This window comes from Epinephelus fuscoguttatus, linkage group LG21 (genome assembly GCF_011397635.1).
Source record: "Epinephelus fuscoguttatus linkage group LG21, E.fuscoguttatus.final_Chr_v1".
NCBI lineage: Eukaryota > Metazoa > Chordata > Actinopteri > Perciformes > Serranidae > Epinephelus > Epinephelus fuscoguttatus.
The window spans coordinates 11,533,366-11,561,131 of NC_064772.1; the positions used below are offsets into that span (position 1 = coordinate 11,533,366).

At 42.1% G+C, this 27,766-nt stretch overlaps 1 protein-coding gene across 1 annotated transcript; it reads left to right on the forward strand.

Annotated features, from left to right (window-relative positions):
* Positions 1–27,431, forward strand: LOC125882277 (serine/threonine-protein kinase H1-like). Its single transcript, XM_049566062.1, is given in 4 exon segments — positions 1–179; positions 14,985–15,705; positions 25,977–26,207; positions 26,209–27,431. Coding segments are annotated over 4 exon segments (1,206 nt in total). The 3' UTR covers positions 26,284–27,431.
* The last annotated feature ends 335 nt before the right edge of the window (positions 27,432–27,766 follow it).

Here is a 27,766-nt window from a genome sequence, read left to right on the forward strand (position 1 = left end):
ATGCGCACCCTACCTGTGTGCTGCAAGAGGAAGCGTGCGCCTCAATGGCAGACGCGCCAACAAGCACTACAACACAGCCACGCCAGCTCCACCATACCTGCACAAGGCCCGACACACCAGGTCACAGCCACCACGGGGGACCAGCAGATCCGGGAAGGAGAGAGAGAGAGGCGCGCACGGTATGGTCACACTATATAGCGGCGTGGTGCGGCGTGGTGCGGCGCGGCGCCGCCCATCAATCAGTGCTTCAGATAAAATCAATACAGCGCCCTGCTGCGAGAGGAAGTACACAGTGCTCCGGCTATACACACATTAAACACACATTAAACATGGCTTAATAGCGACAATTTCAAACACAAGTAGGGCCTACATAAATCAGCTTCACTATAACTCACAGCATTCACAGACAAATCCGGACACATTTTCCCCACAAATACAACATGCTAACGTTATTAGCACAAGCCTATAGCATTTTACATTGTATTGATTAGCTTAGCGGCCAGCGATCTTTTCCTCTTCTCATGTAAAACCAGGGACAACAGTCACATTTAACAAAGGTAATGGCACACAATTTGGCTCTGTTACAACGTAGCTACGCCGTCGATTCAACACAGAACTATAAAATGCGTGTTATACCAGCCATTCCTTTAATTATGCATTACATTAAGCCCTAATAACATTAAAAGAGGTGAGGTACATAACAATTTACCCCCTGAGCAGTGATCATAAATGTTGAAATTAGCTTTAGAGACCAAAACTGGTTTTTGTACCAGGCTGTAAACATGTATGTTTCTGCTGTAAGGTTGGGCATTTTAACATGGAAGTCTAAGGGGACTGACTCGCTCATGGAGCCAGCCTCAAGTGGCCACTGAAGGAACTGCAAGTTTTGGCACTTCTGTGTTGGCTGCATTTTCAGCCCCAGAGGCTGCTGCTTGCTTTGCATCCAACATGGAAGAGAAGTCCATATCGTGATCAGATAAAGTCTGTGATTCCATTACAGCTGGGCAAAGTCCATCTGCTGATAAAGATCATATGATATGATCAAAAAGTCCAGAACAGGTACTGAATGGTTTTCTCAACTGTTGTTTCCAAGGTCAGTAGTGACAGATTGTGAAAAACAATCATTTCACATGTATTTTTTTTTATAAGGGACAGTGTATTGATAGCCTGAGACTGTGCAAGTATTACATGGAATAGTCTTTATTTGGGGAAGATTTTTAATATTTTACCCTTGTCACCAGGTGATTTTAAAGGTCAAGTCTGATGATTGGAAAAAGTGGTCTCTGAGCCATGGGGAGAACACCAGCTGTTCACCTGAGAGTCTTTGGGCGTAAACTTTTGTCAGAGGTCAGGTTCTAAGTTAAAGGATATATCTCAAATGTCAGATAGTTTGTGCCCAGAGGAGTTAACTCTTTCTCAAGTTGACGGCAAATGTAAGTAAAACATTATCCATGTTTAAGGCACAATTACCCATATAATTTATCATGTAAGTTATTCATACTCTTCATTTAAGGAGTGATTTAAGCATCTCCACAGAGATTACTCTGTATACAAGTCACCATATCTCTTTACAAGCCACAGCGCAGTAGTTCTGCTTAAAAAAAAAAAAGAGTTATTAGACCACTTGACCCTCCCTCAGTTGTTTCCTTTATCCTTCTGTCTGCTGAAGAGTAATTAGCAGAGCTGTTCATTAATTACACATGTGAGTCCAAGGCCAGACATCAGAGCGCTGCCCGGGCAGGTGACTGTATCTGTCAACTGAATCCAATTTTACCAACTCACGCAATGTTCATGATTTGTTCAATCAAGACGTCACAGACAATTTGTCTGGCGTGCTTCATCCGTTGGCCACCTCCGAGCTCTTCACAGAAAAGAAAATTAGAGTATCCGTCAGCCGTCCCTAAGGGTCCTGCCTTTGGGAGATGTAGCATCCTCCCTCCCTGTTCACAGACCTGGCGCCTGCCTCACTTGTCACTGTAATTAGTTTTGTTTCGCTACCATTGTGCTCAGCAGCCCTGCTTTATTGCTGCGTAGCTGTGTGCAGTCGGGACTCATTCCACAGCGTTGTATTAAAGTAGGCTGGCTTTAAATGCCCTGACATGAAAAAACAAGTATTCTCCTCCAGCATTGATTTCTTCTGCTCTCAACTGCTTGTAATAAGCAAACATACTTCTTGTGTCCAGCTCCCCACTTATTTGTATCTCTCCGCAAAACAACAATTACAGGCCAGTGTTCCATTGATGAATCGTGGATGGCTTTAATTAATCAGCAGGATAATGCTGCATGTGAGTTCAGTGGGGACAAAAGAGGTCATGAGGGGACTTGGCCCATCATGGATGGGAGAGCAAATCTCAGAGACTGATCAACAGCAGCAGTGTTATTTTATCAGCATGGGCTCTCTGCAAGTATGTGCACAGGATTTTAGGACATGGAGCAGAACAAAAAACAGTATCACTACCATTTCTAGTAGTAAGAAAGCCATTTAGAGGTATAAGGGATATTGAGAGCACATTTGTGCACTGACATACTTCCAGGTGACATTGCTAGACTTGTTTAGATCTTACAAAGAGGATATGGTAATTTGACACAATACTCCTGATAGATGATTTGCTGGTGTCATTGCATTCTGGAAATTGTGATTTTTTTTTACCTGTGTAAAGACCCTGACACACCAAGCTGACAGTTGACCATTGGTCAATGCTGGACCATTGGTGAGTGTCTGTTTCCCTGGTCACTCCTGAGTATCTTGCACCACTGACCCACGTAGGCCCCTGCCAGCCCTTATCTGTTTTGTTTTTTTCATCATGTTGAATTAGCAACGGCAGAGCTCGTCAGTGAACAAAATCACTCTGATTGGTAGTTCAGCTCAGCGCACAAGAAGAAAAACATAAGTGAGGAAAGTAAACAAAAGCTAAAGTCAAGAAGGAGTGAGTTAAAAACAAACAAGATACAAGGGAAGATTATTTTTCTTTTACACTGAGCTCTTAAGCAGAAACATTTCCTGGTGTTATGTATTATTGTTCACTGGTGCAGAGAAAATATCCTTAGTTTTTTTTTTTCAGCATTGAGTTATGTTGTTAATATGCCAACTGACTAACTATAGTCAAGACATTCTTCCGGTTTTCCTTTTTGAATGATAAAAAAAGACTACCGCCATATGCTGGGGTGGAGAGTTATTTCCTCAGGCACAGAACATACATGCTGCCCCAGAAATGTACAAGCTATGGCTAACTGTGATAATGTTAATGCTATTTTTTTTTTCTATCAAAAAAAAAAAAAAAAACAGGCTCAAAACTATTAAAATAATAGGCCTACTTACTAGGAAAAAAATGAATATCCAACTCCTCAGAGGGTCTTTTAGCACAACCAAACTTTTTAAGCACCCAAAATGTTACATTTAACTTTCATGAACTGAAAACACACTGAAATAGGAATAGCTACGGCTACAGCTAGACTCTGTGAATCTGCGGTTATAATATAGTTAGTGAATGCTGTCTAAGTCACTACAACAATGTGTAGGAAACCTATCACTTCAACTAGCCACGCCTTTAATTATGCATCATTTTAAGCATTAATAACATTAAATCAGCTTAACTGGCTCACTTGTGTCAAGACACTCTCCCAGTTTTGCTTTTTTAAATGACAAATACAGACTACCACCATCTGCTGGGGGGGAGAGTTCTTTCCTCTCTCGCAGGCACAGAATGTACATGCTGGTTTGTTGTTGGCTGTAGTTTTTCCAGTGCGTTCATGTGCAATTTTTTCCAGAGACACAGGCGACACAAGGCGACACAACAGTCAACTTTAATCACTGCTTGTTCTTTGATGTTGGTTTGGTTGTCTGGGCCTTAAGTCGTCTCTGCTGCCACGGATCACTTGATCTTCATTCATGTTGACATTCAGCATCATGTTATACAGTGGTTTTCCACTTGCCTCAAAGACATTAGCTAGGACTGATCTTGTTTGTTCTTCCTCTGCTCCCTTCTCCTGTGGTGTACCACAAGGCTCTGTTGTAGGTCCTGTTTCATTCCCTTTATTCTCTCTCTCTCTCTCTCTGTATATTAAAACTTGCAGGCCGTTTTATTCGAAGTAATGCAAGACAATTAATATATGTAACCCATGTTATCATCAGCCCGGCATGTGTGTATAATCTATGTATTTGGGAAAGCTGTGATCATGTGGTCAATGTGCTGACAGGAGCAAAGCAGGAAGTAATACATGTAATGAGTCAGGTTGGGGTGGTGGATGATCACAAAACAGAGGACTTTCTCCCAGGTCTTTCCTTCAGGAGACCAGTGTTCAGAACTGTGTGAAACCAAATGAACTTTGAGTTATTTTTAAGGTATGTCATCACCATGTTTCTTTTCCTAAACCTAACCGACTTCACTTTACGTACAGTACACAACATAATTTGCGGGCACTAATTTGAAAGATATCATACAAACTGTTGTATGAGGATATGTTGAAGTTTGACCCTTTTAATGCATGTATTACACTCTGAGGTCCCCATTAAGGTCGTGTTTTCCTTGTTTTCAGTTTTTGTCAGTTGTGCCTGTTTTGATATTCAGACTTGTCTTTCATTTCAGGTACTTTACTTCCTGCCCCTGTGTTTTTCCATCCTGTGTGATTATCTGCCCCACCCTGATTGGTTTCTCCTGTCTCTCATTACCCCTCCTCCCTTGTTTTTAGTCCTTGTGCTGCTGTTTGTCTGTTGCCAGTTCGTTCTCAGTTGTTTTAGTGTGTATTCTTGCCATTTTCCCCATTGTTCTCTTTGGATTTGACCTGATCTTTGCATTTTTGACCCTGGTTAAGCCTACTGTCTTTGGAAAGCTTTGTTTGTGTTTTTTGGACTAATTATCTGTGCACTCACACCTTTTTTCAGTAAAAGAGCTTGTGTTTTTGAGTCCTGCGTCGGAGTCCTTTCTTTGTTGGCTTCCGGTCTGAAATTTTACATCCAAACAATCTCCAAAATATGGATCTGATGTTTCTTTTACAGCAGGTGCATGCCCTTCCAAAAGAATGCAAATGCCAGATTATTATATGTAATTGTCAAATGTCTTGTTGCAAAACCATGGACACTAATCTGCTGATTTAATTTTGGAGCCACAAGGGTATTAGTGAAGTCAGGCACTGATGTTGGGTGATAATACATTTCTCGCAGTGGGAATTCAAATTCATCCCAGAGGTGTTGGCTGGGGTTGAGGTCAGGTCAAGTTCTTCCACACCAAAATAGAGAAGACATGTCTTTGTAGACCTGACTTTGTGCATGGGGGAACTGTCATGTGAAAACAGGGAGAGGTCCCAAACTGTTACCACAAAGTCGGAAGCACACTATTGTCAAAAATATAATTCAGTGCTGTAGAATTAAGATTTCCCCAAAGATTAACCCAAACCACATGCCTTTGAGTGTGACGTTTATATACACAGGCACAGGCTAGGTAAAAAAGGAAAATCTTCATGAATTATGCAACCAACTGGAAATGCAGATTTTTTTTATTATGCTGTTTCCAATCATCCTTGCTAGTTTTGATGTTAAGTGCTCACCAGAAATAGGCTCCATGCTGTCTCGCCCACCCAAAGCTAACATTTTCAAAGTTCAAGTGTTCATTGAAACATTTTCTTTTTTTCTGAACCCAACTTTTTTTTAAAAAATATACTTTCAACCTAGGAACAACAGCTCTTTTGCAGCCTTTCACTTGGCTGTGCTTGTGAGCTACTTCAGCTTTTAGTTTGCTTTAGTTGTAGTCCACTCCTCTCACACACAGGTATCACATCCTCTGACTACAATAACAACAGTAATGAACTGACTGGCAAGTGGCAGCTGCGCTCTGACCGCTCCTCTGGCCTAAACTGATTCACAGCAGCCCATAATGGCTTTTACTCCCAAGGCCCCGGCGTTACCAATACCACACACATGTTGTGGGTTCATTTATAACCGAGGACAGCCTTTTAGTAATCAGATAGTGGTTCGATAAACGCTGAACTGCTGACTCCCTTGAGGAAGGCTTCTGAAGGGCGATTTACCACCTCAGTGCTGATGTGATGTCTATCCTCTGTTGGCTCTTTGTGTCTGTGTATGGAGGGGGGTGTTGGGGTTCTATGTCTCTCTCAGTCTCTCTCTCCCTCTCTCTTGTGTTTGAGCGTGTGTGTGCAGTCCTTTGAGAAGGGATAGACATTGTGTGACAGCAGAACAGACTGATAGGCCCAGCATCCCCTTTGGCTTCTCTGAAAGAAAAAAAAAACTGCAGCAGACAAGCAACTGATGATGCAGCCTATTTCTCTGTCCAATGACAACACAATTTACACCTTTGAAAAGACACAGTATTGTATAATAGCATCTATGACATTTTCATATAAATAAACATTTCCCTCCTCTTAACTGCCAATGGATATAACACAATAGCGATTAAACCACTGCTCATTTCATGAAAGCTTTTCCATTTGCTGCTTCTCTGCATCTGGTGGGCCTTTAGTGTGGAATAATCCTCCTGGCACACAGGAAATGGTGCATTTTTCTCATGTTGCAACAGCAGCACATATCTTTCAATAAGTACAAGAAAATGTGGGGAATTAAAAAACTGAGCATAAGCAGCATTAGCTACCACTTTCAAAGCAGCGACTACAGAAAGTTAAACTTAATAAATAAATAGAAAATGAAGAGAGAATCAAGAGTTTGATTGACAAGTGTGATGCATGAACCACAGCTATAGCCATGGGGTCAACATTCAGAAGGACCAAATCTGCTGGTGGGGTCTTTGGGTTGCCCCAGCTACAAATAATTAAATTTAAATATGAGGACTATTAAAAATTCTCCATAATTGTCCAAGTTCTCACAATTACAATTATAGTTCTAGCGCAAATTGACATATTGATCTTTACGTTACCTTTTCATGAAGCAGCAACCTACGGGACTGGCTCCAGAAGGGATTCAACCTCAGGCCCCCAGAAAAGGAGCTCAATCTTGCGAGCCCATCCTCATTCCGAAGTTGTCAAATACTTGTTTGTTTTGTCAGCAATTTCGGTGTCAGACACCTGACGCCAAAAACCACCTTCGGCGGTGGTATGATACGTAGCCGGGCGGCGTCAGTATGTACCGCAGCCAGACATAACTTTGCGGTGTTATGATACACCACTGGTCAGCTGGACGGTACCTGTCACAGCAGGTGGACGGTGTTAGGTTGAAATGCTGCAGGTAACAACATAATATAAGGAGCTGCGAAGGCCCTATAGGGCTGGCGGGAAGGGTAGTGGATGGATCCAAAAGCCCAGACTTTCACCCAGGAGCATGGTTTTTGTTTCAGTGCCAAACAATCTTTTTTTCCAGACCTAGCCACGTGCATTTGTTGTCCAAACCTAACCATGTGCTTTTGTTGCTATCCCGGTGTTGGTAGCAGCATCCTGGACTATAAACAGCAGATACAGGAGGATACTCAGTACATAGTATGTAGTTTTCATTCAGCCGGCCACGACATAGCCTACTTAAATGATACTCGCAGTTTACTCAAAGATGCCTTATCATTTTAATATATTTAAAATTTATATATATGGATAGAAAATTCAGTTATATTACAAAATAATATCTCTCAAAGACAGAAATTCAGATAGGCCCCAATAGGGGACACATACACACACTAGAGTGTGGCGATCCGAGCCCGACGGTACCCGACGGGTCGGCCGGGTTCGGTCAGAAATGTAGCTATAAATTGTATTCGGGCTAGGGTCGGATTCGGTCAGCTTTCAGTGAAAATGTAGTGTAAAAATAAATAAAATCCTATTGTCTGTCCTGTTTATTGCTTGGGCACTGTTATTTACATGACAACACCTGAACATAACACACACAGACACACATTGGCTGTTTGTTTCTACCTCTCTCCTCGCTGGAAGTTTCGGACCTCCAGCCGCCCGCCTCCACCTTGATTAAACGCTGAAAATAAAATAAAAGAAGGAGACAGGTTTTTCCTATTTTGTCTTATTTTGTTTTATTTCTCCCTCTCCTCTCGCTGGAAGCGTCGAACCTCCCGCCTCCCGCTCCTGTCTCAAACACGGAGGTCTCCCTCTCCGCATCTGAGCACCCACGGCGCACGCCCGGACTGTTAAATAGCCTGTTACCACTGTGTGACACAAACTCAGTGCTTTGGTCATTAAATAATGTCGGGCTCGGTTCGGGTTCGGACAGAAATATGCACCCCTGCCGCACTCTAACACACACACACACAAACACACGGAAAAACGGACATTATCATCAGTTTATAAAAAAAACCCGGACGCCCCGGACAGGACGTGAAAAGTGTCCGGGCAATAGAGGACGTTTGGTCAGCCTAGTATGCAGGCATTATAGGCCACTGACAAAGCTGCAATATGTGATGACTTGGAATGAGAACATGTTGACCTTACTGGCAATTTTTCTTCCTGGACACTTGTGTTACTGCAGCAAAAAAAAAAAAAAGCTCCTTGTCGTGTTGACCAAAGAACATATTTCCCATAGACCACCATAACAGAAGAGACGTCAGTAAATTTGTTGACAGAGTCCCTTGAACTGCAAACGAGTTACGACTTTATAATGAATATTTGATCCAAGCAATTTCAAAATCTGTTACTTTATACCATGTAAAGTCTATGAGCCAAGCGGCCGCAAGCAGTAGAAAGACTTCTGTGCATATTCAGTGGGCTGCATACTGTGGAAGTAAACCCGCACGTTGGAAACTTTTTGGGCATATGCGCCAGGTGAGCAGTTCTACTGGACTGCGTAGGTGCCATCTTGGGGTCTGGTATTTTAGAATTAGAATTATATAATTATATTATCTATGGATAATCCCACAAAACACCCATGTTAAAATACCCAACTTTTTTTTTTATCCTCTTTTGGGCCTGACAAAACTTTTGGGAACACTCAAATTGATCGTGGCCAATATACAATAGAACATTTGCATATAGAAAGTATTTATTTATGGTCTTTTATTGCAGACTTTTTCAATAACTGCAGAATTGTAATTCTTACCCATATCTTCATTTTTGTGTATAAAGATATTTTGACCCAAGGACGACTGTGGATGCCTCAGTGAAACGAATCAATCTTTCCCCATGTACTTAGGAAAAAACCCCACAACATTGGGCCACAGGGGGAGCCACAGCAATCGGTCACATTTTAGCCATTTTTAAGCATTTTTCTGTTGTTATAGCGCCACCCAGTTGCCAATTAGAGTTAAATTTCTCCAGTCACCTTGAGGCGTCCTGTTCTACATATCTACCAAGTTTAGTAAAAATCTATGCGGCGGTTAGGCCTAGATAAGAAATTAGCTCTCTAGCGCCCCATTTTGTTTATGTGTGCTCATATGCCTACAAAGTTGTGTGGTGATCGGTGAAACCCTTGAGATGTTATACACCTTTATGTGATGAGCCACGCCCTCCGCAATATTCATTGCCTTATAGAAGCTCAGTTTTAGAAAGTTTTCCAACTTTTGCCAAGAGGAAACTTTAGATATTGATCCCTAGATTATGTTCACCCAGTTTCATGCAGATCGGTCAAACTTCCTAGGAAGAGATCGATTTTAAGTGTTTTTCAAAAAATTCAAAATGGCGAAAAATCTATAAAACCGGAAGTTATGGGTTCTTGAGGCAAATTTGTTCTTCATGAGGAGAGGCATCTCTGTGCACAGTTTCATGTCTCTACGACATACGGGGCAGATATGCCCATTCAAAGTTTGCAATTTCAATCGGTTGCTATAGCGCCCCCCTTTGGCCAATTGATGTAATATTGCTTCATTCACATCCTCTCATGACCCTCTACCACTGTGCCAAATTTCACATGGATTGACCAAGTCAGTGAGGAGAAAAACATGGAACAGAGACACACAGACACACCTACAGTTTTCGTCATTATATAGTAAGATTATGATTACATTTGCTAATGGTTATTTTAGATGGTGGTGTGTAGTTGTCTCATAGCATAGCATATACATATATATATACATGATTTTCATCAATAAATTGAGTGGGACATTTTGAGCAAATTTGAATACAGGGGACGATATGTCCACCAAATATATATTCTAATTCCTGCTCTGGCATGAACACAATGCAGCCTTGTAAACAACACATGTCAAAACCATTATCCATTTAAGACTATAGGTAGCTCTTTTTCAAATATAGAACACCTTGTTTTGGAGGCATGCTCTGCAAATCTTCCTAAATACAAAAACATGCTGCACAATTTATTCAAAAACATGAACTCATTATACAAACCTCACATAACCACATTATTTCTGCCCTGCTCAAGTGAAAAAGAATAATTGAAACTCTGTGCACAGCACACTACTTGTGGTAAAAAGGTGCTTCTTCCCTCATTTTGATCCCTTGCTTCCTCTCTGCAGTCTCATATGAATAAATATGTGCATGTTTTTTTGTGGTGTCTCCGGTTTCTGCAAGGTTTAGCTCTTTTAAACAATGTACAGGGCAGAGGCAGGGAGAGGAGGCTGTATGTTATTTTCTTTTCCATCCCTGCTCCATTCTCTGAAGATTATGGACACATGATGACAGCAGCACAACATAATGCAGAAAATAGAAAAGTAGCTTAGCGCTCTTGACAGGGACACTGTATGACATACTGGGCTCAACAATACAAACAATACAATGAACATGTATACATTCTGCGTTACTTCCTGACACAATAAGACATAATCTGCAACCAGTGAGGAACACGCTGGGGATGAAAGTCAAAAACATAGCATTTTATACTATATTTCACTTTTAGAAAAGTAAATGTGTCTCAGGGTTTGCTATAATAAGTGCAAATACAACTTCGTGAGGATGATTTTTTTCATGTTGCCACTGTCAGTTTGACAGGATGAGTTGTATGTGGGTGCTGTGTCTCCAGGTAAAAAGCTAAAACAAGACAAACACTACATTTCCAAGGTCATTTGGTGTTACTCAAAGTACACCAAAAATATAACAGGAGTGGGTTTAACTTGAAGTTAAGTTGATTTATCATTGTGTTACATGCTGTTATGTTGACAGTGGTGGCAGAAAAATTTACTTAATAGCAATACACACGCAAGTTAAAAATACATCTGCAAAACTGGCAAACTTAAAGGGGCACTCCACCAATTTTATACATCAAAGTTAGTTTACTCCCCATTAGGAGTCAGCCTGCGAAAGCAGCTGAATGTCTTACATTGCTCAGGGAGGAGCTTTCTAAATTCTGATTTTAAAAAAAAAAACAAATCTGGAGGATGTCATAAGACACTACCAGAGTTGGGTATATACAGTGCCCTCCAAAAGTATTGGAACAGTGAGTCCAATTCCTTTATTTTTGTTGTAGACTGAAAATATTTGGGTTTGACATCAAAAGATGAATATGGGACAAGAGATCAACATTTCAGTTTTTATTTCCAGGTACTTACATCTGGATCTGATACACAACTTAGAAGATAGCACCTTTTGTTTGAACCCACCCATTTTTCATGAGAGCAAAAGTATTGGAACATGTCACTGACAGGTGTGTTTTGTTGCTCAGGTGTCTCTCAGTTACATTGATTATTCAAACAATAAATAGCACTGAATGTCTGAGCTCAGTTTCAGATTGGGTACGATAGATTTTGCCTGTGCAGACTGCATTTAGCGGTGGAACCAACATGAAAACCAGAGAGCTGTCTATGGGTGAAAAAGAAGCAATTGTGAATCTGAGAGAAGATGGACAATCAATCAGAGCCATTGCACAAACATTGGCCATAGCCAGTACAACCATTTGGAATGTCCTGAAGAAGAAAGAAACCACTGGTGTACTGAGCAACAGGCGTCAAACAGGTAGACCAAGGAAACATCAGCAGTTGATGATTTGAAACATTGTGAGAGCTGTAAAGAAAGACCCTAAAACAACTGTTAGTGACATCAGCAACAACCTCCAGAGGGCAGGAGTGAAGGTAAATCACACACTGTTCGCAGAAGACTTAATGAACAGAAGTACAGAGGCTACACCAGAAGATGCAAACCACTCATTAGCAAGAAGAATAGGAAGCCAGGCTAGAATTTGCCAAAAGGTACAGAGATGGGCCTCAAAAATTCTGGGAAAAGTTTTATGGACTGATGAGACAGTAAGATTAACTTTTTCCAAAGTGACGGAAAGGCGAAAGTTTGGAGAAAGAAAGGATCTGCTCATGATCCCAAACATACAAGCTCATCTGGTAAACATCCCTAGAGGAAATGTCATGGCTTGGGCTTGCATGGCTTCTTCTGGGACGGCAGCTCGTTCATCTTTATTGATGATGTAACACATGATGGCAGCAGCAAAATGAACTCAGAAGGGTCTACAGAAACATTTTGTCTGCTAATTTAAAGAAAGATGCAAAAACTGATTGGGAGATCCTTCATCATGCAGCAAGATAACGACCCAAAACACACTGCCAAAACAACAAAGGAGTTCATCAGGGGCAAGAAGTGAAAGGTTTTAGACTGGCCAAGTCAGTCTCCAGACTTAAACCCAGTAGAGCATGCATTTTACCTGCTGAAGAGCAGACTGAAGGGAGTAACCCCCCAAAACAAACAACAACTGAAAGAGGCTGCGGTGAAAGCCTGGAAAAGCATCACAAAAGAAGAATGCAAAAGTTTGGTGATGTCAGTGGGTCACAGGCTTGATGCAGTTATTGAAAGCAAAGGATTTGCAACTAAATATTAAGTCTCATTCACTTTAATCTATTTTAAGTTTATATGTTCCAATACTTTTGCTCACCTAAAAATTTTGTGTTCCATTACAAATAATGCTATCTTCTAAGTTGTGTATCAGATCCAGATGTAAATACCTGGAAATAAAAGCTGAAATGTTGATCTCTTGTCTCATATTCATCTTTTGATGTCAAACCCAAATGTTTTCAGTCTACAACAAAAGTAAACGAATTGGACTCACTGTTCCAATATTTTTGGAGGGCACTGTATCAGTTATCAGGTATAATCAGTTATTCCGTTACTTGTAGAACGCTGGTCCTTCAGCTCCGAAACGGCAACGGCTGTCGTTTGGTTCTAATAACAGAGATAACGTTAAACCTGTCAGTCTGAAAGAAGCCATGGAGCTTGTGGCTTGCTACGTGGTAGAAGAAATGCTGCCGTTGTCTACGGTGGAGTCTAAAAAAAGGTAGAGGAAGACTCGCTGACAGACATATTTCAGACTCAGGACTTGCATTATGCCTGGTACACACTACATGCTGGTACTCACCAATTATCCCCGGTCGTCTTTCACTGCGTGTGTGATGTCATTAGGTCATTCTCTATTTTCATTACTTTCACTATTATTTGAGTCACTGTGTGTGTGTTCATGTGCCAGCCGACATGTTGTAGTCACCTAAAAGCGTCAGCAGATGGCAGGAGCTACATTTGAAGCGCCACACGTAAACTGTCAAGCTACTGTATCTTCCACAGGAAGTTCTGACAAATGTTTCAGAATAAAAGCCTATTTAGAAAATGGAGATTCTCTCTGCTGAGGTTATAAGGGCTTTAATTTGAAACAAGTGTTGAGTTTGAAATTTGTGTGATATGTTAACTTTACAAAGACAACAGAGCGGATAAAAGTAAATATATAAACACACAGAGGGATTAATAAATAAGTCTTGACTTTATAATGTAGTTTGTTTCAAATGAAGCTGGGAGCCTCTGCAGTTGTGGTGAGTAATCTACTATAAGAGGACTGACAATAGCTTAATGTTATTACTTTATGTCCGACCGTGAGGATGTACCATTGTTTGCTAGCTTGATGCTAATGACAGTAACGTTAACTCAGCGGGTTGACAAAGTGCCTCTGCTGTTTCACACCATCATTTCCCCCTTTTACTCTGTGTGGTAACATCCCTAGAGGAAATATTAAAACGCTGGGGTGGTGTTGTCATACAGTTGTCTACGGCAGCAGATCGTTCTGTGTTTCTACTGGTCAAAGTGACGGCTGTGATGGGAGAACTGGATCTCAGTGAAGGGCAAGTGGTCCATAACTTTAATTTTGGAGACAAAAAATGTAGGCTTAGCGCAAAAGTACTTTAAAAGTGCTTGAGTTACTTTTCTCAGGGAGTAACGCAGTAAAGTAACTGGTTACTTTTTAAAAACTAACACAGTAACATACTTTGATTACTTTTTAAGTAACCCTTACCCAACACTGGACACTACTTAGTTATATCATGGGAATCCAGTATAGCATCCAGTATTGTCTGCACGCTGGCATCCCAGGTTGTCAAATACTGTTGTTTTCTCTTGCTCTCAGTGTGTGATACCTAAACCGAAGGCACCCTTTGGCGTCCCTATGAGATGCACTATTTCATGTCTCTGTGTGATGGATGAAACCTGTTGTAACATGTGGTTGAAGCTGTCAAATAGTCATGGTTATAGGTTTAGGCAACAAAAGTACTTGATTAGGTTTAGAAAAAAAAACATGCTGAATAACTGAGGCAGCATTGAAAACAAGTGATATTATCTCAACCTTGTCAGCAGCCAGTTTTTAACATTTATTCAAAAATGATTTTTTTTTTCAGCACAACACAATGTGAAGTGACTTATTAAGAGCATTCACAGCACTCATGGAAGACTGTTAATGTCACCAGCTTTCTCATTCGCTCAGCCTGCCAGCACCAGCATTCATGCGATACAATTTATTATCAGTAACAGCAGACATTTATTTGAGAGGCCTACGCCTTGTAATACCTGAAGACTGGCTTCCTGTACTTGTCAGATGAGAGCATAGAGACAATTAAAGAAAGGAAAGTGATGGCTTTAAGGGAAGTGCATGTCTCCCTCAACATCTGATTAGTCACAGATTATATATTACCTTTTTGGTTATCTAAATTACTGTATGAGTTTGCCTGGCCAACTAGCCCCAGTGTGCTATACAACATGCAGATATCTTCCCATACATCACAGCTGCAGTGGCAGTGAGAGACACTGAGTGCTCTGCAACAGTGTATCATGAGATAGTTATGCTGTAATGAGTCATCTTTCCCCTCCTGCCCTGTCAGATACGACATCAAAGCTCTGATCGGTCGAGGAAGCTTCAGCCGCGTCGTGCGTGTGGAGCACAGGACGACTCGCCAGCCCTTCGCCATTAAAATGATGGAGGTAGAGGCCCCAGAGGGGCGTGAGGTGTGCACCGCGGAGCTGGCAGTGCTGCAGCGGGTGAGTCACTCTAATGTGATACAGCTGATCGAGGTGTTTCAGTTCCCACAGCGGGTTTACATGGTGCTGGAACTGGCCACAGGAGGGGAACTGTTGGACCGTGTCGTTAGCAGGGGCCACTTCACAGAGAGGGACGCCACCCAGGCTCTCCGGATGGTGCTGGCTGGGGTGGGATACCTCCACAACCTGGGGATCACCCACAGAGACTTGAAGCCTGAGAATCTTCTGTACTACCACCCTGGTGCCGAATCCAGGCTGCTCGTGACTGACTTTGGACTGGCCACTTTTGGCGGCACAGGGTCTGAAGTTTCAGACCATGACAGAAGTGATGGGGGAGATCATACCAGAGCAGACAGGATGTGGTTCCTCAGAACTACCTGTGGAACCCCTGAGTATATGGCCCCTGAGGTGTTGCTGAGGAGACCCTATTCCTGTGCAGTGGACATGTGGGCCCTGGGGGTGATCACCTACATTGTGCTGAGTGGATCCATGCCGTTTGAGGACGACAGTCGTACGCGGCTCTACAGATCCATTGTGAGAGGAAAATACAGCTTTCATGGAGATGTAAGTTTACTGGTCTTTTCATTGCACATTGGAGATAAGTTGTAGAATATTTCTTTATGACACATGAAAGTTCTAGAGGCTAAAAATAATCTCATACCAGCTCAGTATCCTTTGAAATGCATGTTGCATGATTCTACACCCCAAGACTTATACTGAATGCCAGTTTGTCCCCTAAATGTAGCAAGGCAGAAACTAAGGCCGAAGATTTATTTGCTTTTTAATCATGCATTCACACAGAAAACCAGCTACGTCACAAGGAGAATTGCTCTCATACTTTGTGATATATGTTCTACGAGTGTTACAGGAGGATTCCAAAAGAAGGCTCACCAGATAACTCAGAATGCACAGACCCAATCTTACTGTTAATTTACAATCCCGGGTAGAAAATCCTGGTGTCACATATATGATAACAAACAGTGATGAGCAAACTCTGCCTCAGTTAGTTTTTAACCACCTGAAAAGGCTCACCTAAAAGAATCAATATCAGTGTAAATGTACACTATGTGTAGAATATTTTTAGCAGTTTACCTCACTGTCAGAAGCCGTTACCTCAAAGCCACCAAACTCAACTTAGCAGAACGCTGAGTTGATGGTCCATCGTGGCATCGATCTGTGGTGTCTAAGGTAAAGCGGAGCAAATATTCAGATACAGCATACACTTCCACTGATACTGATTTTTTTAGGTGGTTAGAATATGTTTTGCTGTGGCCCCGTCCACAGCAGTACATTACTTGGCTTCCATGGCGGTAGATTTGGTTTATCAAAGATGGTAGCAAAGCAACAAAGTACATAAAATAAGCACAGCAGAAACATTGGGTAGGTCAGACCACCATGTTTAACTATATATCTTTCAACATTACAGTTACGGCTAAAAAAAACAACAACAAAAATCCACAAGTTTGCAGATTTCACATGTCTCTGCAGTTGTAACCAACTGCCAGATGCCTACCCAAAAGTCGTTGTGGTGTTGTTGAACTAGCAGTGATTTGGTCAGTAGAACTTCTTGACTTGCTTGATGTAAACAATAAAGATGGCAACACTTGAGGAGGTCAGTATATTCTTAATCCTGAGATCATCGCAAATCACAGCAAAAAACACCATTAGCACCATAGCAGATGAAGAGTGAACGTTGTGACAATAGCCAGTATATTTCTTTCGTTCGTGTGTGTATTGCATCTTGTGGATGCTGGGTCAATTTCCAAGGATGTGCACAACCAACTTTCCCAACGGACACAGGATACGCAAGGCAGCCATCATGCAAAGGTGAACTTGTGGTTAAAAGCAACAGGTTGTGGTGGATGGGGGAGACCTAATGTAGGGAAATTTAGCAGGTCCAGATAGTGCTACAACTCAACCCAGATGGCCACCAATGTGGTTAGGAGTTGATCCAATGTTGTCAAGCCAGGTGACCAAAATTTAGTCTCAGAACAACGTCTAATAACAGCATCAATTTGTAGAACATTTTGTTGGTTTCAAGTAACCAAAATCAAATGTCTTCCAAAGGTGTCATGCCAACGTCTTCTTGACATAGAATGAAGGCATTTAGCTGTAAGGTATGGGTAAACCCAAAGCCTGCAAAACGTCCACACAATGTGAAATTCTAATGTTGTCTCACCAAATTCTAACCAAACTTCAACATCTGTCCAACAAGAGTCCCTCTTTATAATGTCATAAAGACATCTGCTGCCAGCTTAGAAAGCACAGAACCAAGAAAGTATAGTATTTTGACGTGCAAACTTAAATTTATATATAGTAGCAGTAAGTCAGTTTTTACCTGTTACACCACCTAGACAGCCTTTGTTTATCCTTATAGAGTGTTGTGTGTAAAAGCTGTCCTTGCAAAGAGTGAAAAGAAGTCGCCACTACATTCTGTTCAAGTTGTTTTTAAGAGATATTCCCTCATTGAAAAGGTGGAAGTTGTCATTCTCATAATGCTTACAGATTCCTTCACATAATATAGACTTGACCTCTGCTTCTAGAGATGCTATTTTGACAGTGTTTTGACAGTCTCACACATAATTCCCACCGCTGTGCAGTCATGCAGTCAAAATGGAAACTTTTTTTGTTCTGCGAATTCTAACCAGAAGCTCAAGAACACATTCTATGGTCAGGTGTAATTATTTTGCCAGCTGAGGTTTAACACAGTTACTAAGACTATTTCTGCCTGGTAGTGTATCTCTGCCTCAAAAAATAAGTCAGTAAATAAATAAATAAACAAGTTTAAGTAAATCATCCATCTGCCAATTCCATTTCGACATCCGGCCTTTTCCCCACAACACAATCTGGTTTGTTGTGTACGATGTGCATGCTTTCAAATCATCCAACCCCAGAAACATATTCCTTCACATATGCCGTTACATCTACTCGCTGCACAAGAGTGATTCATACCTTAATCATTATGCTATTAGAACTACCAGAAATAGCTACATTATTCCATCGTTGCCTGGTATAAGGAGAACATTTTCAACTGAGCATGTAGCAGTGCAGGTGTGGTAACAAGGTGAATTTTTCCTCGTTTTCATCCCTTCCTCTGCAGCCTTGTAAAGCACAAGAATGGATATGTGAAAGTTTGTTGTGGTGTCTCGAGTTTCGGCTTGGTTTTGCTCTTTGAGGATGCTTCGAAATGGGGGAAAAGGCGGCCCTGCGTGTTTTTTTCTACCCCCCCTTTTCTTCTGTCATACAACTGAAGTGGGTATTTTTAACAGCCTATTCTGTGGAGCTCAGTGGTGAGTTCGAGCTTGTTCTTTCACGCTGATTACACCCAAGGCTGGATTATTCACTGGGCTTTAAGCCTGGCCCGATTCTCAGGGATGCAGTCTGACATTTTAGTCTGGTATACAAGAGGCTCCCTTACATAGGCCCTGGACTATTATCCCTGTGTTTACCGCTGCACTGACCACCAACTGAACAATAGTGCAAAATCCTTCTCGAGTTTATGCAAGGGCTTATTTCACGTTTTTCATGGTGGCTTTCGACACAGCTCATATATAGGCCACACTGGTAGAGAAACCCACATTTTCAAGGACCTCACGTATAGCGTCTTACATCCCACTGAGAAACAGTAGAGACATCAAATTCACTTGATGACAATATGAAGACATCATACATGGCTGAGTAGCGGTCCACGGCTTGATGTATCAGCCATCAATCATATTTTCATGTTGACAGAACACTTCTTCTCCATCATGTGCAAGTCTCCACCCTCTCTGATAGACAACACACACACACTGTGATAATAATGCTGTAATGCGTGATGAAGGTTCACAAGTATCCACGAAATGTGGACGTCTGTCACTGCAAGGGCTCTCCGTGTCATTCAGAAGGGTGCTTCTCCTCGGGGTGAGAACAGTTTCAACAGCTTGAGCAATTCCCTTCACATATTAAACTCCACTTGAAGAGTTTCATTTGAGATGAGCTGTCTGCCAGTTGAGCAACGTGACACAGAGACCTGCATGATGCACATGAAGCCTTTCATAGTAGTAATGGTGTCTTTTTGATTTAAGATGTTACCTGTCAGTGTAATTAGATGTCTATAGGGCTTTTCACAGTGGATGTGTTGACTTGTCATTGTATGAAAAGCACAGGTGTTACTACTGACATTAACGATGGCTCTGTTCTGTTCAAGCGTCCCAGTAAGTCAGTGTGACAGTGAGCCAGCACGCAATTCCACAACCCTGAAACCAAGGCAGCTGAATGGAATTCAGCCATCTTTCATTTGATTACTTACACCCGTGCTGTATTGTCTGTGAATGTCGACAGTGAAACATAGGCGAAACATAGTCTTACAGGCCACATTTTATTAAGGCTTAAAGTTTTGTTTGTCTGCCAATAGTGTCCTAGTCAGATCCATCCCTCGCTCCTCCACAGCTCCAACCTTTCATCCAGAAATGGTCACTTCTGGCAAGATGGCCAACAAAATAGAATCGAGGCCACGAACCAAATGGTGAAATCACGGTAGATGTGTCCATTATTTTATACAGTCTATAACAGGCATATCCAAAGTCAGCACAGGGGCCAATCGTGGCCCATAGACTGATTTTAAACAGCCAGCAACTTGTCTTTCAAAATATATATGACCTGCCACACAATAATGGTTAATGAAGTAAGATCACTTTTCACATTTTTCCAGCTCAACTCACAATGGCAGGACTATTGTAGAGTTTGTGGACATGCATCAAGTAGGAAGGCAGAACTAATGTGTTTTCATAAACAGACGGTTAACAAGTAAATGAAAGGTTACCTAGCAGCAGACACGTTCTGCTAGGTAGCAGACTTCCTAAAAGAGTCTTTTCATTCATTACATGTCAAGCCAAAACATGCCTTTTGTGATTTCATCCATCATCCATATTTGCCATGGCTTCTTTCAACAGTGGCTAATGCTCCCGCTACCGCTCTAACATGTCGGTGTATTTGCTCTGCGACAACGTCTATTTTTTCCATCACCTTGGCTACCTTGTTACTTTCAGGAACAATTTTCAATTTTCACCATTGCTATTGTTCCTGTGTAATATTTTCTGTGGCAACAAACTGCAGACTAAAAAAAACTGTTAAACTTCGGAGTGAGACCGGGCTCACATGAATAGTCATGTAATATGCATTTTCAGATGTGTTAGTGTAGACAGATTATTTCTGAAATGGTGCTAATGTGCCCATGTGTACGGAGATCGTTTTCATTTTAATGCAGTTTTTAAAACTAAAACAGGAATTGTTCATCAATTTCAGTTAATGTATTAGTGTGGATGTGACCTCAGAAAAACAAGAGCCCTGGAATCTGGAACACAAAATGATGTAGACAGTTTTATTCAGCCAAGTTACAGGATTACTCAGTAAATCTGCTTCTTGGAGACAGACCTCTGACCTGTCTTCTTAGATTGTGGAAAGAAACAGAAGAGAACATGCAGACTTCTTGCGGGAAGGTGTAACTGGCTGCTTGACTCAAACCCAGGACATTTTTGGCCTAAGGTAGCAGTGCACAACAAGGACCTACAAGCGATATCAGCTGTTATAAATTAAATAGGAAAGGCGAAACCATCTGGTAGATTAAGATGTAAATCAAAACCCAAATAGTCCTTGTAATTTGCTTTTGAAAGACTGCAAAGCTGTATTGTTAAATTCTTCTACAAATCCATACATATCAATCTCCTTCCAACAACCTCCTTTAAATTATGTCTAGTTATTGATATGAATGAGTTATTCATTTGGAGTCAAATATGAGTACACAAATTGCTGTATAACCATATTTAAGACTCTTTAGGGCAATAGCATGCACAGTTATGCAACACATTTGATATTCATCAATAGCGGACTGCAGAATATTGTCAGCGTAATAAAAAGGGATTCATTTCAGATATTATTTTTCCAGATGGACAAATAAAGATTTTGAAAGTTACTCTTCTTCTCTGCTATGCAAATTAATACTCAAGGGCTGCAATTACAAACATTCTTCCAAAAGTATAAGTAACCTTGTGTGTTTACTGAAGCAGAATGGGGAGAGGCCGTAAATGTGTGTGTGTGTGTGTGTGTGTGTGTGTGTGTGTGTGTGTGTGGGCCAGGGGGGGCTTTCAGCAGTAAGATGGAGGTGAGACTCACTAAGAAATGCAAACGGCCCCCGGCACCTGCCCATGAACCAGGTCCCTCTGTCTCCCCAGCACCCCCCCACACCCCCCGCCCCGCCCGTTACCCAATGCACTAGCAACACACACACACACACACACACACACACACACACACACCATGCATACATTCCACCCCCACCACCACTGCTGCAACAGCCCCTGGCCTGAAGACCTGTAGTGCAGACTGACACTGATGTGTTTACTCAACAGCGGGAGGGTGGAGGGGAGCTGAGGAGGAGGTGGAGGAGTCAGGGGGATGGATGGCAGGGTGGAGGAGATGGGAGGGAAGAGAAAGGAGAGGACAGAGGACAAGCAAGGCAGAGGAAGAGCGGGTGTAGCCTTGGGGGCTTTTTGCACCTTATCACTCAATCCGCCCGCCGCACGTAGGACGAAGCGCTTCCCTCGCACCGAATCAGGGCATCTCATCTGATGTGTACAAGCGTATAACTGGATTTCTGTGTGTGTGTGTCTGCGTGCATGCATGTGCTCATGTCACGGCAGACTTTAGTATGTAAAGCACAAATCCATGCATTAGTTCAGGCCAGACAGCAGCCTGGTGACCTCCTCTGCATTCTGCTGCTGTGTTATTGAAGACACACTTTCCTGGCCCAACCCAAACATCTGCATCCCTCAGCAGCAGGGCAACATGGGTAATGGTTAGCCCAGTCTGCCCCCTAGTGAGCTCCATGTGAACAAACCCAGCCTCCACTTGGCCACAGTGTATTATACATGACAGCCCAATCTCTCTTGCATCCGGGTATTGATATTTTGATTACTGCAGTTTAGCTGCGACTTTCACCTGAATTAGCAACAGGCCGCCGTTTCCCATTTGGACTCATTATGACGAGGCATATATAAACTTGACTTTGTTTCTCAGGAAATGCTGCCAGGCGAATCAGATCGGAGTAAATTGTAAAGGCGGAGACTCTTGCGTGGAGTAGTTCATTACTCAAAAGTGCATTATCCTCGTGATCACATTAGCGTGATCCAACCTTCAAGCGTTTTCTTCATTTGTTGCAATCACGGCTTTGTCAGGTAAAGATGTAGCGCGCCGCAAACACAGTCAGCTCCTCATTCACTCTAACGAGACGTTGCCAAGCCCTGTAGGTTTCTCCACTGCTTATGCCATATCTGCACTCCACTTGTCTCTCCCTCCTCTTCGGCTAGCTCTGTCTGCTCAACATTGATGTATAACACCAGCTCTCGCCCCCTCCTCCAAACACAATAAAGCCTTTGTGTATTTTGACGTGAAAAATGTTCGAAATAAGGCCGAGAGATAAACTTCCTGCAGGTGGCTTGGTTCCAGGAAAACAACACAGTTATGTCTCCTCTTCTTTAGGTGTGCCATGTTGAAAGCAGTTGGGAAGCAAACTTTTGCTACCTCTTTAAAGATTTTTCTCCACATCATTGCTGCCTCATGAAGGCTTCACCATTTCTTCTATGTAGCCTCATGTGTCTCCGTCATTTCAGAGGAAGAACAAAAGACACCTGCTAGCCATCAAATGTTTTTTTCATGGCACAGTAATAAGGAGCCTCACCGAATCACCAACAGTACTAGATGAGGAGGAAAGTCAGACTTGTTAGTCTTGGGAGCTCAATCAAACACTTTCTCTCCTTCCCAGGGAAACTGACTGTCACTCTGCCTGCCTCTCAGGTGTGAAATAACAACACAATGAGAAGAAAGTTTGAGTGAGAAGCATTTTTATGACTCGTTCGGTGGGGCGGCTCTGCACCCCGCGCTAGCTGTGCTCGCACACACACTCCTCTTCCAGTCAGTGCACTGTGAGAAAAAGCGAGTCCCTGCTTCTTTGAATTCCTCTCACCGGCAACAGTCTCACGATTGTCAATTTCATGCTTGATTAATTGTCATTACTCTGCGAGAGACAAAAAAGGGGGAGAGAAATGCATTTCGGGATTAAAATGGAGAGCGAGACCTCCCTAAAGAGTGAGATTTAGTCTGTGCGAGGTTGAGCGAAGAATGAGAGAATTTTGCACACACGGATTTTACTGTATTTAGCCTTTATTCGCCTCAGCCAGACACAATGGAGAATTTTACAGCTTACTGGTGGATATTTTTGCATCTTAAAGACAAGAAAGTGTTTAAAGAGGACCTATTATGCTCATTTTCGGGTTTATACTTGTATTTAAGGTTTTTACTTGAATATTTTTACAGGCTTTAATGGTCCAAAAAACACTTTTTCCTTCATACTCTCTGTGCTGGAACACCTTTATTCAGACCTCTGCCTAAGCTCCGTTAAACACCTGTCTCTTTAAGCTCCCCTCCCAAAAAAGCTAAGTTGGCTGATTGGTAAGGCTTTCTGTGTTTTCCATATCTTGATGTCTATGCACTGTCATCGCAGCAATGACTGTAATGGAAAATAGCAGCACTTTCCACCATGAAAAATTACCAATAAAAGCTTCTAAACACAACCGTACATTTTCAAGCATGAGTGTGATCCAAAATCTGCGACAAATTTCCAACATTGGCAGCCCGTTTCCCTGACATCAGCATGCAGCTACATGTACATTAGCAGTGTACTCGCAGTGGGGGAATGACTGTAACAACGGATAGCAGCACTATTTCCTGGTGAAAGTCCCCAAAAGAAGCCTCTAAACACAACCATACATGCTCCAACAGGAATATGATCCCAAATCAGGGAGAAGTGTACAACATCAGCCACTAAGATAACATGTTTCCCTGATGTTAGCATGTAGCTATGTGTACGTTTCCAGTGTACAGCAGCTGCAGGAATAACTGAAACAGAGAAGATAGGTAGTTTCTACCATGAAAAATCTCTAATAAAAGCTTCTAAACACAAGCCAACATGTTCCAGGAGGTATATGATCCAAAAATGGGGAGAAATTTTTTAACATTGATAGCCAAGATTGCTTGTTTCCCTGACATTAGCATGTAGCTACATGTAGCAGTGTACCTGTAGCTGGGGAATGCCTGTAACTGAGAATAGCAGTACTTTCTACCATGAAAAATGACAAATAAAAGCTTCTACACACAACTGGATATGTTCCAGCAGAAATATGATCCAAAATCAGGGAGAAATTTACAACATCGGTAGCAGAGATTACACATTTCCCTGATGTTAGCATGTAGCTACATGTACGCTAGCAGTGTACTCGTGATACTAACATGGAAAACTACCAATGAAAGCTTTGAAACATGACCAGACACATTCCAGCAGGAATTTGATCTGAAACTGGAGAGAAAATAACATTTGCAACCACATTTACATGTTTTCCTGATGTTAGCATGTAGCCTCCTGTAGAGGTGTAGGCTATGTAATGTAAACACTTACAGTAGCATTGCTAGAGCAAGTGATTATAAGTACCTTTCTGGGTACCAGAGCCAGAGCACTGTGGCACAAACTTGACTGTTATAGATTCGGAGCACTTTTGGGATGTACCGGCGGGGTAATTAAGAGCACCACACTCTCGGAGAAGCTGAACGTACTCTGGGCACTCTGTCTGAGGAGATGGAGCAGCAGAGCACCAACCGGAGGCAATGTGTGATGAACTTAATTGTTTGTTAATTCTTATAAACACAGAACACTGTTTCTTTGAATAACAGCGTTCTCATTCTAGCGTGTCAGATCCTGGTCACTATGAAGTCATAGGCTCATAATCTACTTTTTGGAGTAGAAAAAAAAAAAACATTGGAAACAGAGTATTCAGAACAGTCTAAAGCCTGAGGTTTTTGCTCACAGGGATTACTCCAACATATATATGAATTATTTATTCAAAGTACGGAAAAGCATAATGGGTTCCCTTTAATTTAGGTTCCTTTGAATAATCATTAGCTGACTTGATTCAAACAGTCCCAACCAAACATCATGAAGAGAGAGAGCATTCATGCTTTTTGACAGTAATAAAGGTTATTGTGTTGTGGCCCAGTCTCCATAACCAATGTTCCTCTGTCATCTTTTTAATCTGATGCCACATCAATCTAATTCAATGTCTGTATCAGTAATATTTTATATAAAATAAGATGGAAGCACAAAGGTCATCAATTTCCTGAGGCAGGCCTCCACAATGTTGTCTTCATGACAAAGAACCAAAGCCTTCATGAATAATTTAATGATTCTGAATTATGATAATGATTCTGATGCCTTCTCTCCGACTGGAAAGATGGCATGGCAGATTTCAAAGCATTCTTGAATGTCAGCTTGGGTCATGACAAGGGGAATGATTTGCTGTTTGAATTAACAAAGAGCAAAAGATCCCACTGAGGCTCATCTGTGGTGCCTTTATTGGGGAAGCTAATGCAGGCTTAGAATAAACATGCACCCAAATCCCACACATACGGCGGGGCTGTCCTACGTCCCAGGCTTCGTATTCATTCAGCCAAGACTGCTGCTTCCCTTTGCCCAGTGACATTTAGCTTTCCTTTGTGTTTAGTTCTGCTTGTTAGGCCTGCAGAGCACAGGGATCATAGTTTTATTTCTTTGTTAGAATGAAATCTTTCATCCCGCTATGAAGAGGCTTTGAATCCATGCAGGCGTCTCGTCTAGATACCCAGCCGCTGCTTTGGGAGAGCTGTGGGTTCCAGAGTGTCTGTGTGTGTAGGCTGAATTGACATTCTGGGGTTAGTGTTTTTATATCCACACTTACGGCAGTCGCTCCTCTGCTTCCTCTGTTCCACAGCCTTGGCCCTCAGTGTCCAACCTGGCCAAAGACTTTATCCAGCGCCTGCTGCCGTTGGACCCTGCTGCCCGCCTGACCGCTGACCAAGCCATCCGTCACCCATGGGTGGTCACCATGGCAGCCAGCTCCTCCATGAGGAACCTCCATCGATCTATCTCTCAGAACCTCAGGCAGCGGGCATCACGCAGCTCCTCCCGGTGCCCGAGCAGCACCGCGAGCTCCGGCGAGTCCAATAGCGTGGGCCTGGGAAAGCTAATATCGCTGGAGGAAAACCAAGAGCAGCAGCAGGGCAGAGCATCTGGAGTGACTCTTCCTCTGAGAGCCATACAACATTCAGCCAGAGGGTTCCAGGAGCATCATCCCCATCCAACTAAAGCACCAGATTCATAAGAAGGCTAATGGATAGAACCAGCTGCCCAAAGCTCAGTGTGTATTGCAATAACAAACCTCACAGCTGCAAACAGGAAGCTAAAGTGTCTGGGACAGGTGTTGTGACAAAAAAAAGTTTCCTCCCTTCTCTGGACTTCACTCAGACTTCTCCACTAGACTAATAACCCAGGTTCCCCTGAAGGCCAAGTTCCATCCTCCATTAGTTTCTCGTGGTGGGGTTAAGCTGTTAGTGAATATCCCTCTGTGTTTTTTTCAGGTCCAGGCTTATATTGAGAGAACTGTCCACCTCCACAAGGTCTCTAGCCCCTGGTTATTCACACAGCTCAAACTAATGGGTCCAAGGTCTCATCTAGATCATTATGAGTCACCACATTACCTGCCTGTGAAGAGGTTCATTCCAAAAATGAGAAATTCATCATTGGAGAGATGGGAGCTAATCTTAGCAAGGATGATGTAAAAGTAGAAGAAAACTTGTTCTGATCTTTTTCCTTTTTTAAAACGAGTTTGAACTCCCCACCACCAAACAGCAGGGAGATTTATTTTTTTTTAACATTTTTGAGGCAGAAAGAAGCAAATACACCGTAGTCTTTTCTTTTGTTGTCACTCCTCCTACATAGCAGCACCCACAGCCCTGTGCAACCACTGAAAGCACAATCCAGATATTTGGTGACAGGCCTCTGTCAAGTTAAAAATGAAGCTCTGGGTTTAAAGAGCTCTTTACTCTCCCCCAAACATTATGTAAGCTGTAAACAACAGCATTGTCAAAATAACCCTTTTTTCCAGTGAGAAGTTTTAAATTAAATCGGTAATATTAGTATGCAACAGGAGTGCATTAAACTGTGAGTAGGATGCAAAACATAATTACCAAGGAAGTTCAGTCGTGTTTAGCAATATCACACATTGTGTATTGTGGGGTTTTTCCCTGTATTAATCATTTATGATTAATGCTTTTGGTTGCAGAAGTCATGTATTGGGCTCACGCTGTGTTGAGCTGGATCTACATACAAGGATATACAACATCTAGGAACAAGACAGATTCAAACAGGATGAGTAAAGGGAGTAAATGTAAACAACTCATGACAAATTGACAAGAAAAGTGTCATTTTGTCATTCAAGAACATCATCATCATCATTTCCTTTAATATCAAGATTAGCATTAATTTATTGATTTTTTGCATTTCTGGAAATTATTTTTCACCAACAGCTGGTCAAGTCCAAGATGAAAATATAATTTTTAGGGCTATTCCTGACACTTTTTGAGCTAACAGGTGTAGGTATTTTTGAAATTGCTCAGTAGAGGTGCCCAGTAGCTCAGCGGGCAGAGCAGGCGTCCCACGTAAAAGACAATGTCTTTGCCACAGCGGCCGCGGATTCAATGCCAGTCTGTTGCCCTTTTCTGC